The 14,349-nt window shown below is 41.1% G+C and overlaps 1 protein-coding gene across 1 annotated transcript in view; it reads right to left on the bottom strand.

The window, feature by feature from the left end:
* Positions 1 to 1,968: 1,968 nt before the first annotated feature.
* The window catches only part of CENPI (centromere protein I), a 30,091-nt gene continuing 17,710 nt past the window's right edge, over positions 1,969 to 14,349 (bottom strand). The window contains exons 12-22 of the mRNA XM_081179415.1: positions 12,865 to 12,982; positions 12,364 to 12,455; positions 11,485 to 11,602; positions 11,325 to 11,389; positions 10,435 to 10,529; positions 10,169 to 10,304; positions 9,733 to 9,857; positions 5,453 to 5,501; positions 4,512 to 4,733; positions 3,198 to 3,239; positions 1,969 to 2,439 (exon numbers count right to left, since the gene is read on the bottom strand). Coding sequence (XP_081035541.1) covers positions 2,326 to 2,439; positions 3,198 to 3,239; positions 4,512 to 4,733; positions 5,453 to 5,501; positions 9,733 to 9,857; positions 10,169 to 10,304; positions 10,435 to 10,529; positions 11,325 to 11,389; positions 11,485 to 11,602; positions 12,364 to 12,455; positions 12,865 to 12,982 — 1,176 coding nt within the window. The 3' untranslated portion in view covers positions 1,969 to 2,325. The remainder of the gene's footprint in view (positions 2,440 to 3,197; positions 3,240 to 4,511; positions 4,734 to 5,452; positions 5,502 to 9,732; positions 9,858 to 10,168; positions 10,305 to 10,434; positions 10,530 to 11,324; positions 11,390 to 11,484; positions 11,603 to 12,363; positions 12,456 to 12,864; positions 12,983 to 14,349) is intronic.

Consider the following 14,349-nt stretch of genomic DNA (forward strand, 5'->3'; position numbering starts at 1 on the left):
AAAATGGATGTACCATGCTATATTAGAAGCAAAAAAACTTGTTTTGGTGAATTGGAAGAGCCGCAGAAAGATTCCATTGAGCACATGGATTGATAATATGGACAGATTAGCTACATACGAACCAATTGCATGTCGACGCAAAATAAGAATGGATAAATATGAAGAAATCTGGAAGGAATATTTAAGTGATAAGCCGGATAAATGGTGGGAAGTAGGGGAAGGAGAGAGAGGCGGGAAAATATTGCAAATCTGAATTGTCAAACTGTGTTATTAGTCAAATTAGTTATATTGTCAAACTTTGCTATTAGTCAAAATAAAAAAAATCCTTCCAGTAGCACCTTAAAGACCAACTAAGTTAGTTCTTGGTATAATAACTGTGTTATTAGTGTTATTATGGTTTTTGTTGTATGTGTCTTTTGCGATTGTTGTTTGTATTGAAAAAATGATTAAATAAATTTTAAACAACAAAACTACTCCATAATGCTGCAGCTAGACTGGTGACTGGGAGTGGTCGCCAGGATCATATAACACCGGTTCTAAAGGATCTACACTGGCTCCCTGTACATTTCCAAGCACAATTTAAAATGTTGGTGCTAACCTTTAAAGTCCTAAACGGCCTCAGCCCTTTATACCTAAAAGAGTGTCTCCACCCCCATCTTTCAGGGTCTTCGAGGGTCTTCTGGTGGTTCCCTCATTGCGATAAGTGAGGTTACAGGGAACCAGGCAGAAGACTTTCTCGGCAGTACCGCCCTCCCTGTGGAACGCCTACACAACTTTTAGAATACAGCCCTGTATTGAGAAGTTTCTAATGTTTGATTATGTTTTTAAATGTGTTTGAAGCTGCCTAGAGTGGCTGGGGCAACCCAGCCAGATGGCCAGGGTAGAAATAATAACATTGTTGTTGTTATTGTTGTTGTTCACATTCTCAGTTGAACCATTAGCTATTGAACCAACAGCATGGAGATAAAAGGAACAAAAATAAAAAGGAAATGCACAAAGTAATGCTTTTTTGCAGATGATATAGCAATTATGCTATCCAATCCAAAAGCTGCAATGCCTGTATTAATGAAACAACTAAGTAATTGTGGTAAAACACAGGATTAAAATCAACAAATCCAAATCAGAAATAATGTACCGTATATACTTGAGTATAAGCCAACCTGAATATAAGCCGAGGCACCTAATTTTACCACAGAAAACAGCGAAAACGTATTGACTCGAGTATAAGCCAGTTCACCACACCACAAACCTGCTGGTGGGCCAGAGTGCGTGTGCACCCATGGCAGAGGGGGCTTCTCTCTCCCCCTCCCATCCCCCTGCCTATCTAGGGTGCTGCCAAGAGGCAGAGGCAGGTGGCAGCAGCAGAAGAACAAGCAGCCCGAAAGGGCTGCTTTCAGGCTGCTCGTTCCTCCTCCACCACCACTGACAGTGAGCGGCTGCTGGAAATGCGCTCAAGTGGGACCCTCACTCGAGTATAAGCTGAGGGAGGCGTTTTCAGCATAAAAATGTGCTGGAAAAGTCGGCTTATACATGAGTATACTGTATACGGTATATGGGCATTTCCTCTAACCAATCATTCAAAAACGGATGAGTTTTAAAATTTGCCATGAAGTAATAAAATATTTGGGAGTGCAGAGAAATAATAATCTATCAGCTGTAAAGAAAGACATCTTCACATCATTATTTTTACAGATATGATGGGATTGTAGATCTTGGAAAGATGTAAATTTATCAGTCAGAACGCGTAGCCGCTTTAAAGATGGTTATCCTTTTGAATTTTTTGTTTCTCATTCAAGTGCTGCCAATTATGATTGCAGTGCTCAATAAACAAGTTTATTTAGGAAATTAAAACAGAGGGATAGCTCAAAAAGGGACATTTCTGTGAAAATTATAATAATAATTATTATTCATACCCTACCTTTTCCCCTGACAGGACCATCTTGCTCAAACAGAAACAGGAGAAAAACATAAAACACGCATACACACTATTTATTTATAACATACAGATTATTACAGTAAAAACTACACAGCAACAGCCCTTTCCTTAAAAACATACAAGTTTTCAACATCACGATAAATCACCAGCTAAACATCACAATATTTTGATATATCACAATGTTGAATTGAATTGATTTATTATGCTCACAGTCCGGAAATGATCATGGGGTCTGAAAACAGTTTTGTTACTCATTAAAATGCACTTTTGTTACTCATTAAAATCTTTTAATAAGTACATATTTTAAATTTTTTTAAATATTCCTCTTATTTTCTGAAGAATAGCTTGATAGTTCGTAAAAGACTGTAAGAATCAATTTATTGTTTCCATTAATGCCTTACTTTCTCTTGAGGAGCATGGCAAATGCTGCTTTCGATGAAAAGCTTCAGGCCTTGTAATCCTTGGGAGTAGAGAAATTCCTGGTACCATCCCCACCTTTCCCCCTGCAAATAAAGCATTAGGAGTTAAATCTCTTCAGATACAATGGCTTTTTCTTTTTTGGGCCACAAAGTGTCCTCTCATTTCCTACCCTAGCTCTCCAGCACCTGAACTTGCAGACCAATCCACACTGCAAAAGCCCAGCATACCCATGATGCTAATATGCTGCAACACAAACTTGGTCTTTGTGGTGAGGAATAAGCTATCACCATGCAGCCTCTTCATAAGCCAGTTCACATAGGGCAGTTTCAATTAGCTTTTAGCGGGCATACCTCTTTGCAGTAGAGGAGAGCTCCTACAAAGAATGAACATCTCTTGATGCCAGAATTCCCTCTTTGAAATTTTATATTCCAACTGGTACTGGAAACCAAGCAACAAAGAGACCTAACTGAGATCCCCTAGCCTTGGGGAACAGTTGCATCTTTATGCCAGTTCCATTTTCAGACCAGAAATAAAAACTTTTTCAGGTGTAGTACTTGCCACATTCAGATATGTGGGACCAACTGTTTGCTACTGAGCAATTCCTTTTCATGGGAAAATACATGGTGGACAAAGCTAGAAGATGTAGGTTCCTCAGCAGCACAGGTTATCAGCCTTGTCACAGAAGCAAAAAATTATAGAGTTGGAAGGTACCCTCTCCTAACCCCTCCCCTTTCTCGACATTTTAGTTGTTCCTTCTTCTGTGGCACTGGCCCAAATCCCAGCTCCAACTGACAACCAGCTTCCCAAGAAACATAGCGTTTTGTCAAGCATGCCACTTTACCCGAATGAATTTGAAGTTCAGGGTTGTGTCCTCTGGTTGCATCTGAAGAGAAGGGGGGGGGGAGAGAAAGGTGTTAGAAATTAATGGTTCTCTAAGACTAGAGCTTTTAAAAGAAGAGTTATTTGAAATTATTAGAGATTAACTCTAGAATCAGCCTCAGACTAGCCTTCCTGAAGATGATATGGCACAACTGAAACACTAAATGCCTTTTGGACAGCACCAATGCCTCAGAGCTGCTCCACAAAACTACTATTATCATAGGTCTTGAAAAATTCACATCTCTGACATTTTGTAGTGGGCCTGTACAGCAAGCACTGCTTTTTCGGTTCAACACATGGAAGTCCATCGAAAGAAGCAGCCAAACACATACCAGTGTTGCCTGGGGAGAAAATGGCTCTGATAATTTTGCTATCAGCCTACTAAACTTCTAAAAAAGGCCGATGAAGCAAAGAAAAAGAGAAAGAAAAAAGCCCAGTTATGGACAAAGTTACAAGCAGATCAAAGAAAGAGGTCTGGTTGTGGTATGAAAATGAATCCACAGAAGGGGCAACAGGTATAATAAATCGTATCACATTGTCTTCTGTTGCAACAAAGAATTGTACTGAAGTAAAAAAGAAAAGAAAAAAGAAAAGAAAAAAGGAACAAACAAGACTGAGGTGAAGTCAAATTCTTCAGCCCCCACAAGAAGCTGCTATATTACCAAAATAGACCAATGGTCCATTTTGTTCTGTATTGTTTACATTGATTGCAACCACTCTCCAGTTTTCCAGACATAGAGTCTTTTCCTGTCGTGTGTGGGGAATCCAGTGCTTGAAACTGGGACTTTCTGCATGAAAAACATGTGCTCTACCTCTGAGGTATGGCCCCTCCCATATCCCATATCTTTAGTACACTTCTAAGGAAGAGAGTTGGTAATGATTCAAGGAGGAGGAGAAGCCTTCCTTTAAACTTGGGGTTCCAAAGAATGGAGCCAGGATGACTTGGAACTGCAAGGAGATCTCTTTTGTCTCTGCTAGTTGTTGCCAGAGGCTTGGCACTAAGCTTTCACGGTTAAATGGAGTGGTGAACCCAGGTCTCCCCATTCCTCCCTGCACAGTACTTATTCTTAATAAGCCCATGTACAGCTTGACTTTATATGGCATGGTAGAAGGTAGGCCATGGTGTGCCAAAGGCTGGAGTTTTAAAGGACACAATGCAGACATCATAGTAACTAACAGTGATCATACACACTCATGCTCAGTAGTCCTCAAGTATTACAGTGTTAAAAATAATTGGAAATGATTCTACTTGAAAAATGCAAACTGCTCTCCTCACCTTCTTCAAGAAGAGCATAGCATATCCCATCAGTGCAGGGTGGAAAACTACATTGAAGCCCTTCCTGTGGTCCTTCACCCTTGTCATCTCCAGCACTTCTGGGTCCAGCTGAATCCCCTGAGGGCAGGGGGACTCCTGGAATGCTTGTGAGGTCCACAGATACCCAACTATGGTTGATAGGTATCGGTTGTATTCCTGGCAAATCTGGTGGCTGAACTTGAACTGCAGTAGCACATGGTAAGACATAACATGACAATCTAGACAATGTTTCAGGTTCATGATAGCTCCACATCATCAATTACTAGCAAGAAGTATCGCTCCAACATGCATCCTGTCCACTCCATAATAATTACAGAATACCATTGATCAATCAACTAAACATCAAGCTTGAGCAGCTTGTGACCCACTAAGACAAATGTAGCACCACCATGTGTGTATACTATTGTGGATTGCCAGGTTCTTATGACTGAAGCATAATGGGAGGTGGTGAGGGGAGAGAAGAAAAGGAAAACATGTTAAATCTTTGCTTGACACTGAATGAAGTCAGATACATGTTATGTTTATAACTAAACCAGATGCATAAAATTTGCAAGCCACCTACTGGCAGTTTGGAAACAAGATCAAGAAGAAACAATGACTTGGGATGAAGCTTACTTGTGTGGGTATCCCCCTCCCACCCCATTTCCAGCACCATATACGTTAGTTGGCCATTAGAATCACACAGAACCATCTATTTTCCTAAAGTCTGTAGAAGAGATTTTTCTCTTTGACTAGATATGCACTGAATCTTTGAAGTCCAAGAACATCTCATATGGGAGAAGAGATGTGAAAGATAAGGGAGGCAAGTTTTGTCAGTGAAATTATATTAAATTTCAGATGGAGCCATTAAATATATTTGTTCCAATCCAAGCATCTGCCATTAAGCACCTTATCTGCAGTACCTTTTTAATCTCGGGTTTTTGTTTTGCAGCCACCAGGTTGATTCGATACCTAAGTAAGAATTAAAAAAGACGATTATTCTGAATTGTAATATACCATATGTGCGCAGAATGAAACTGTGTAGTGGCTAAAGAAATCCCTTGCATGAGTCTTTATTCTTTGGCAAAGCCAGTTTCTCTTAATTTCTGCTCCCTCATTTACTGTGAACAGTTCTACAGGGGGGTTGTTTTAAGGACCACAGCTAGATAAAGCATGTGAAGCGCTTTGAACACATGACAGTGCCATACAATTATTACTATGCACAGGTGAGCAGTGACTATCCCAGAGTACATAGCTATCTTTCACTTAGCATTATGAGGCAGCAAGATAGCACATATCTTTTCTCATTTGGTTCCATTTCTTGGGTTATGTTACATAAATCTCCCTCTTGCTTACCTACCACATGTCCTTGCAATAGGAGAGCCATCTACAGAGTAGACTTTGAGAGAAAAACACAGATGCCATGCAGAACATTTACTAATCACCAAATAGAGAACATGCTGAATTTGGTTCTGAATATAAAGAGATTCAATGAGTTCAAAGGGCACTTTTCACCGTTCAGAAGCAACTGTTACTTAGAAAGAAAGACAAACACTTGAATGGATGCTCATTTCTGTTCACAAGGGTGCGTGTGTGAAAAGAAACTGTTATGCATGAGCTGTAAGCATGAGACAAAAAGGTGGAGCATGACCTCAAGCAGCAAACAGCAGCACTGACTCCTTGTTCAGTCACTATAGAAACTGGAAGGAAATAGAAGTATAGGTCCTGGCAGCTGCTCTGTATAATAGACACTAGTTTCAGTGCATCTTCAGCAACTGCATCCTTCCATATTAATTACTCTGCAGCTTCCTCAAGCAGGAAGCTGCACAGAGCTCTACACCAGCTGACAACAATTGGCTACTTCTTACATCAGACACAACTGCTGGAACTAATGTTAAGAATGGCACTCTTATGTAGCATTTCCTGAAGAGAACAGGGCATTTAAAAAAAATAAATCACCCAGATGCATAACTGGCCTCAAAGGCTTGGACTTTTGTTAGTCAGTAATGAGCACAGCAATGCCATCCCAACACATATCACCTGTTTGAGACTCTGGGTTAAAAATTTGACTACTGGGTTAAAAATTTGATTCAAAAATCAGAATAGCTTCATCAGTGTCACACAGGCAAGTGTATGGGTTATACAACAGAGAAGCTCAGTTCAGTTGAATTTCTGCATATGCATATGTGTGTGTAATTTAGCTTTGCTCTGGGCAGTGAGGGTGTCATCAGTGGCAGAGCTTCATGCTCTGGCACTGGGGGCTGGAGAGCAGGTGGGGGCGTGGCACCCAGTGCGGGTGGGGAGGCAGCTCCCCCCGCACTCCTCTTCCTCTGCCAATGGGTATCATTGTAGTCACTAAAGAATAATATCAGCCAGCCTGATATAATCTGGCATGCCAGTCACAAATACAAGGTTCTCATCAACTGCAAAATCCAGTACCACATCTAACACAAGTAACATTCCCAGTTCAGCCATTAATCTCCTACTTGGAAAAAATGAGCACCAGTCAGCAAACTTAAGTTATGTACCATGGTTTTATTTCCTGAGAAGTCCAAGTCTATCCCATTTCAGCAAAAGAAAGAGCACTTTGCTAAAAATAGATTAAATGAACAGAAACATCCTAGTGGCTGGGTTCTAACCCTGTGGCATGACAATTGACTCAATTCAAGATGTCTCAAGAACATCACATCTTTCTTTTTTATGTAATGTCGCTTATATCTGAAACTGGACCGTGTGAAAGAGCCCTTTCACTTGCATGGCGTGGTATTCTTAAGTTTTCCCTTTAACTGGGTGCACAAGGCACCTTTATTTCACCTGACATTCTCCCCAAGGGGTTGCTCTATGTTGCTCCTCCACACCACTTTTCTCCAAGACATACTATCTGGATGATGTAGCGGGTGAGGACCAGACCGTGGTGGCGTCTTCAACTGGAGGTACCGGTATATCGCGAGTGAAACTACATACTGCCACTCCTAAGTCTCTTTGCCACCAGCGCCCTGTGTGCCGAGGGAGAACCAAGCTGCAGATGGATGCTGGTAGCAGAGGGACTCAGGAGTGGTGGTGGTTTCACTTGTGATACACCACTGGGTGAAACAGCCATCTCACTCTGGCCCTCATACCACAGAGGGCTGATGTAGCTTGTTCCTCCCTTGTGCTCATGCGGGCAGGCACCCCCTTTAGACTTCTCCACTTAGGGGAATGTGGCTGCCTGCCCCTCAGTGGAGAAGTCTAACAAAGACCCCATCCTGCCTCCGGCTCACACAAGCTGGGGTAGGGGTTCCTTTACTCTTCTCCATTGAGGAGCGCATTCACAACATATCGATGATGGTTCACAACATAAAAATATAAGATAAAAACACAAAGTACATAATAAAAAAGCAAACACAAACCACCAATGCCCATCCCACAAACACATTTAAAAGGTCTTATAATATTAATCAGCCAAAGGCCTCTTTATGGAGAAATATTTTCACCTGGCACCTAAAGATATGCAAAGACACCAGGTGAGGCTCCTTAGGAAGAGCATTCCACAGAAAGTCACCACAGAAAAGACCTGATCTTGTGATCAGCCCGCCAGACCTCTCATGGAGGAGGCACACAAAGGTGGCCTCAGGACTTCCTGTTTGGCTGCTTTAGCGAACGGCTGCCCATTACCTCAGAGCCATCTCACACGGCATATTTTGAAGATGAGATGGGAGTAATCATCCAACCTTCCCAGGGTTGGGGGGGGGGGCAGCTTCACCAGCAGATCACCCAAGACTTGCTCCTGGTCCGGAAGGAATGAGGGGGCAGGGAGCACTGGGTGTAAAGCACCGTGCGTTTCTTTGGCAAGTCTCCAAAGCTGTTGCCATGAGCAACGAATACCTGCTTTTTAAAGATGAAATTTGGACTTAATTAACAGGCATGCTCTGAGCGAGGGGAGATAAAGTATTCTGCTAACTGATTCAGCCACTGGGGTGCCAAGGATTTGAGTGGAAGGATTACCATCATTATGGGACTGGTATGTCAGAACAGAAGGGGGGGTGAGCCTCCATTATTTCTTTTTGATATATTTTGTATTTGCTATCTTATTTGGCAAATCTCCCTGGAAGGACTGCCTGCCTGACTGTTTGAGTAAGCAAGCGGGACTGGAAAGAAAGAGTATTTCATTATTGTTATAATTATGGTTTAACTATAGAATTAACTGTGTGGAACTGGTTTATGAATTTTGCAATCACTTTCAATGGCTCAATGAAAAAGAATAGGTGATGGAAATTATGGTTTCTAGCTAAAGTACAGGCTTATTTGTCTTGGAAGGAGATGAAACAAAGAAGTTTGGACATATGCATGGTACAAACGGTGGATGTCAGATTTCCTCCAGCTCAAGATGTGTCACAGTAGAAAATTACAGGCATGAGAAAGTGAAAGTGAATTGCCACAGACTGCCAGAGTACAAAGAAGAAAATAAACACGAAGGAACTTTTTCACATAGAATCACACTATATTGGTTTAATCTGCTTGCTAGACGAACTCAGAGGCTGTTAAAAATAAACAAAGGATCAACATGTTCCATATTTGGAACTATCTGGACTAATTAAGAGAAGCAGCACAATTGTGAGATCATCAATCCCCAAACCTCAGAGAATGGGAAGTCAACCAAAGACTTAACATTTGGCATAAAATTTGGACTGTTTGATTATTTTATAATTTGGAATGTTTTTAATGTGGCCTTTATTGGCTTGTTAAAATGGAAAACTTAATAAATATTATTTAAAAAACAAAAAACAAAACAAAAACAAAGGTGGCCTCAGATGATAATCTCAAGGCCCAGGTTGGTTCATATGGAGAGGTATTGCATTCCGAGCCTGAAATGAGGACTCTCTCTACCATGGGAAGAAATTTCTTTAGCAAGGAAAAACTCATTAAAAAACTTAAGCATCAGGGCCACAAGCGCCCCCCCCCCAGGAACCCAAAGAAACCTACAACACTGTGAAAGTTAGCAAACTGCCTTCATAACACTCACTAAATGTAAGCACAACAAGTTAGAAAGGACAAATTGACATTCTGCCTTCTGGCATTATTATAGTGTGGAGAATCAAGTGGGCAATCACATATTAGTAGAGAAGTTGAAGTGGCAATTGGTAGTCTAGTACAGGCGAGATTATGGCCATGCAGAAAGGCTGAGGAAAAGCACAAGGGGCAGAAAAAGGAATTTTCTCAGTACCTGTACATAATGTAGCAGAGTTGGTCAAGTGTGGCAGAATTCATGCTGAGAAGTGCTGGATAGAAGACTCCAGTAGGAAGCATAATAACCAAGGGGATGTTGTACTTCAGATATATATTAGATACCTACAAGTAGGAAAGATTGCTGTATAAGCTTGTATTCTCAGCTCTCTGCCCTTAGCACATTACCTTCACAGGAAAAACGGAGGAACAGCCTTGTTCTTGCCTACTCAGACATTATGTCTCAGTCTACAACATTATATATAAATGTTATACTTTAGAGGCAAACATGGGCTTCAAACAATCTACCCACTTTTTCCCCTTTGGATTTCTCTTTCTCTGCCTCCCCCTCAAATTATCAGAACCTCCCTCAGGATTGTCAAATACATAACGTCTAAAGCTATTAAACAAATTTGCAGTGTGAACAGCTTACATACTATCTCATAGAAATCCAGGATAACATTCATCAACAAAGTAGAGTTGTTCTCCAAGCACAGACCAACAGATGAGAGCCTGTTTACAAAGTGAATGAGCTCTGCCAAGGAGCTTATCAGGTCAACTTGGGTGGTGTTCCTGCAACAAAACAAGATAGATATCAGCCTTAGCATCTAGTAGGAAGAGAATGGTTGTGCCCACGTGAGCTGCATTATTGCTTGATTGCCTCTGTTCTAGAGGTGTACCACTTTGTAAAGATTATACTTACAACACATCAACATTTGATTCTGTTGTCATGTCTGCTTGCATGTGGCAATTCAGCATGTTCAGTAACAGTTCCCTTAGGCTTTCAAGAACTTCATACTATGGAAGAGCAAAAAACAAAAACAAAAAAACGGATCCATTGTATTTCAGATTTGGGGGAGCTCCATACCGGCAGTACTGCAGTAATATGCTTGAAAAGGTTTTTAAAGCCCAGGTTATCCATACACACAAGTTTAAGAATTCTCCTAGGGTACTTCAGTAGCCTGCAGCTGTGATGTTAGCCCCCAGAGAGACAGGAGATAAAAGCAGAGAAAAATTATAGGAAACTTGCATACTTCCAGCTGAAGGAAGAAAAGCAGCAATCATTCTTATTGCTATGGTGCTGTATTTGTAATTCCAAAAGGCTAGTTCACACATAATGCTCAATGTTATGTGCATTATTGTTATAATGCATTAGTGTTATATGTGAAATAAGAATCATGGCTTATGGCAAACAGTTTGTAGCTATACAAACCAGCTTCATAGCCCATTGACTGAAGCGAGCTTGCTTGGTAACCACCAATGATTGTTGCAAGCTAGGATTCCTAGTTTGCGCATAGCAAAAAGCAGAGATTCTGTATGTCCAATTAAGGCTCATTCAACTAGTTTACATACAACAAGAAATTCATCTCAGTCTGACAAGTATTTTGTCTCCTTCCTTTAACAAGGATGGCAATCCCAAACATATTCAAGGATTTGTCTTTTATTAACCACAATGCGCCTGGTATTTTGCTCCCAACTGCCCTACTCTTGGGCACCTCAGACAAACATATTTCCTAGTTGTATGTCAGGGATCAAATCTGGTAATTCTTACATGCCAAAGCAGGCATTCACTGGCCACTTTCCCTCCATTACCTTAAAATAAAGAGATGATATGGAAAAAAGCTTCAACAATGGCTGGTAGAGATAGGTCTTCATTTCTGAAAGGAAAGAAACAAAAAAAGGAACAGAGACTTTGAAGCAGGTCTGTCTGGACCACAAAGCAGGGTAAGATTGGTTTGGCTGCATCACATACCTGAGAAGCTGTTGGGAGAGATCCATCTCACCAGCTGCAGGACCTGTGACTGACAGCAGCAGCCATCCCAGAAGCGCAGACTCTTCCACAAGAATTCTTCACAGGCCAAGAAACCCCTCTGAAAGGCACAACTGACACTGCTAAAGATTCTTGAAAGCCAGCCCTTTTCATGCACCCAGCCTGACAGTGCTCTTCCATAGCAGAAAATACTTAAGAAGGCCAAGACAGATAACTTCTAAGAATTCAAGGGATAAGCTAGTGAAGCAGATTAGTTAGGCTGCCATCTTAAAAGTACTTTGCTAGGGATAGCAAAAGTTTCTAATAATTCAGGTGATCTTCTTTGGCCCAAGAGCCTCTGCCGCTCCTCCTAAAAAGCAGATCCCAAATTACTTTTGTTCATGCCACTCTTTTCTGTTTCCCAGTTTGCCTTCTTCAGAAACCCTATTTCTTGACTGCACAGATTTAGGCTGTGTCACTCACCACCTGCCCCTGGATGCCCTCTCTGTTTCCTTCATCATGCAGCTCTTAGGAAAAAAATAAAGAGAGCTGCAATTTGGCCACCACTGTCCTTTGATAAGGAAGCCCGCAGCTGTGTAATTGATTTGGATAGCTTAATGACTTTCAATAGATTAGTTTGTTACTTATGGCTTATTATTAGGGTTTTCACATTACTACAATAGAACAGTACAGCCCCTTTGTCTCTTCCCACCTCTGCTTCTCTCCCTCCTTTTAAAAAAAGCTACAGTATTTTCATTTCTGACATACCATTATTTAACATCCTACTAACAGAATATTGATGTTTTAGTCAAGGCATAGAATGGTGGTGGACAAAAGACAATGTCCAAGGAATGATGGGATGAGAATTGCATATGAACTAACCTGCAAGAAACACTCTGCTTTGAAGACTTCCTCTAAGAAGACCTTAAAGTTCAATTCATCTTCCTGGTTCGTCATCTTATACCAAGGGCATCCTGAATCATGAGACAAAGGGGTAAAACATTGCTTATCCTCCAAATTCTTATTCTCTGACATCCCCAAGTTTTCACCTTTGTATATAGTCTGCCACCCATTTTGCCTTGGCACAGTTGAGGTACACTGAGATGGTGACCTGTGTCTGTGCAGTACCAAGTCAGATATTTGGAGAGGGGATGGACTCATAAGATGAAATGCTTCTCTGTACAAAAAAAAAAAAATGTTCTGCAGATAGAATATTTGCATATTAGGTTAAAACTCAGCTCTCCAAGATCTATAATGCAGCAGAACAATCAATCATGTGAGCTCTCACATCTCAGACACAAGATTATCTCTGCGAGAACGAGGCTGTAGCCTAGATCTAAGGCATCAGTTTCTCCTATGTGGGAATCCAATTAGTCTCCCTACCTTCTTTTAATGCATGACCCATCCAGTAATGCATCCTCCTAGAGACCGATTTATCTTTGAGGCTGAAGTAGTGGAGCAACAGAGGATTGCCTATCACCGAGCCTATTTGGGCTGGAGGCTGGAAGAGAAGCCAGAAGAAACGGTTCAGAAGGGAACACAAAAACTCAGACTTCCAGTGCTCCGCCACGATGAAAGCAAATCTCATGTTAGCGGAGTCTGTTCATGGAACGTAAACCAGGAGTAATTGGAGGGTAATTGTCCTTGCAAGCCACCCCCAGGGTTGGAAACAGTCAAAGATTTTTATTTTAACAGACTGCCTCATTTAATTAGCAGTATTTTTTTAAAAAATCTTCAGTTTATAGAAAAGCCATTGCTTCTAAGAACGCATATACTAGAGATCTCACATAACCAGAATTGAACAGGTTGGTTCAAGTCAATGGAAAATTTAGAGCCCTCCCACCACACCCCAACCCATGGTTCTTCAACCCACTTGCTCTTCTTTTCCTGTCCATACCCTTGCTGCCAACAGAATGCAGGTCCTCATGTCCCTAAGCGTTTTGCATAGCCAAAAGGAACCTTGCCTCACAGAAGTGCTTAATCAACATGGCTGCTGCACCCTGAGCAAGCAGAACATATGGCTATTCCTTGGCACTACCCTAGCACAGCTGCTGCCCATCCAACTCCCCTAATAGTAGCCATCCCACATCTGGCTGTAGTGAATAAAGAGATGGATCAGGAAATAGGGCCTTCACCATTGACTTGGCTGATGTACAAGTTCATTTTGCTCCTCCCTGGACTGTTTCCGTTCAAGCTAGTGTTTTCAAAAACTGGCACCAGAGTTTCCTTGTTTTCTTTTTGAATTACATCTTTTAGATTGCAAGTCTGTGGGCAGGAACTGTCTTGTTCTTAATCTGTGTAAGTGCTTAGTAAATCTTATTATAAATATAGTTCATAATTGCCACCCACACCAAAGGATGAAGTCTAGTCGTGTCTAACTAAAAATCCATCATGTAGCTAGCTATCCTACACTTTTAGTAAATAGCTCCAATGTGGTATTAAATACACATATTTCCCCTCAAATATGTGCAATTTCATATTCTCTAGGCTTTGTTACATTATGCTTTTTGCCATGTTTCAAATCTCTCACCTATTGTGCACACATAGTGCCTCTTTTCCACTCTGAATATTTCGTTCAAAGCAGTTTAGTTAAGCCCTCATTTTAAGTGTTTTTTGGGGGGGCAGATGAATGAATTGTTGCACATCTACAGTAGCAGTGGTTCAAGAAAAATATTATGACTACCACAGTATCTCACTTAACTGTTGCACTGGTGTTAACATTCACCTTTAACCATTCCTTTTTGTTTAGAATCCATGCTTCCAGGTTAAGTTACAGAAAAAATTGCATGAGTAAGCAAAAACCCTATGGCTAGAAATTAGGAGAAAGGCCATGATGGTTGTTTAACAGAAGGCTACAATAAATCTTTA

This window comes from Podarcis bocagei, assembly GCF_964188305.1.
Source record: "Podarcis bocagei genome assembly, chromosome: Z".
In the NCBI taxonomy this organism is placed as follows: Eukaryota; Metazoa; Chordata; class Lepidosauria; order Squamata; family Lacertidae; genus Podarcis; species Podarcis bocagei.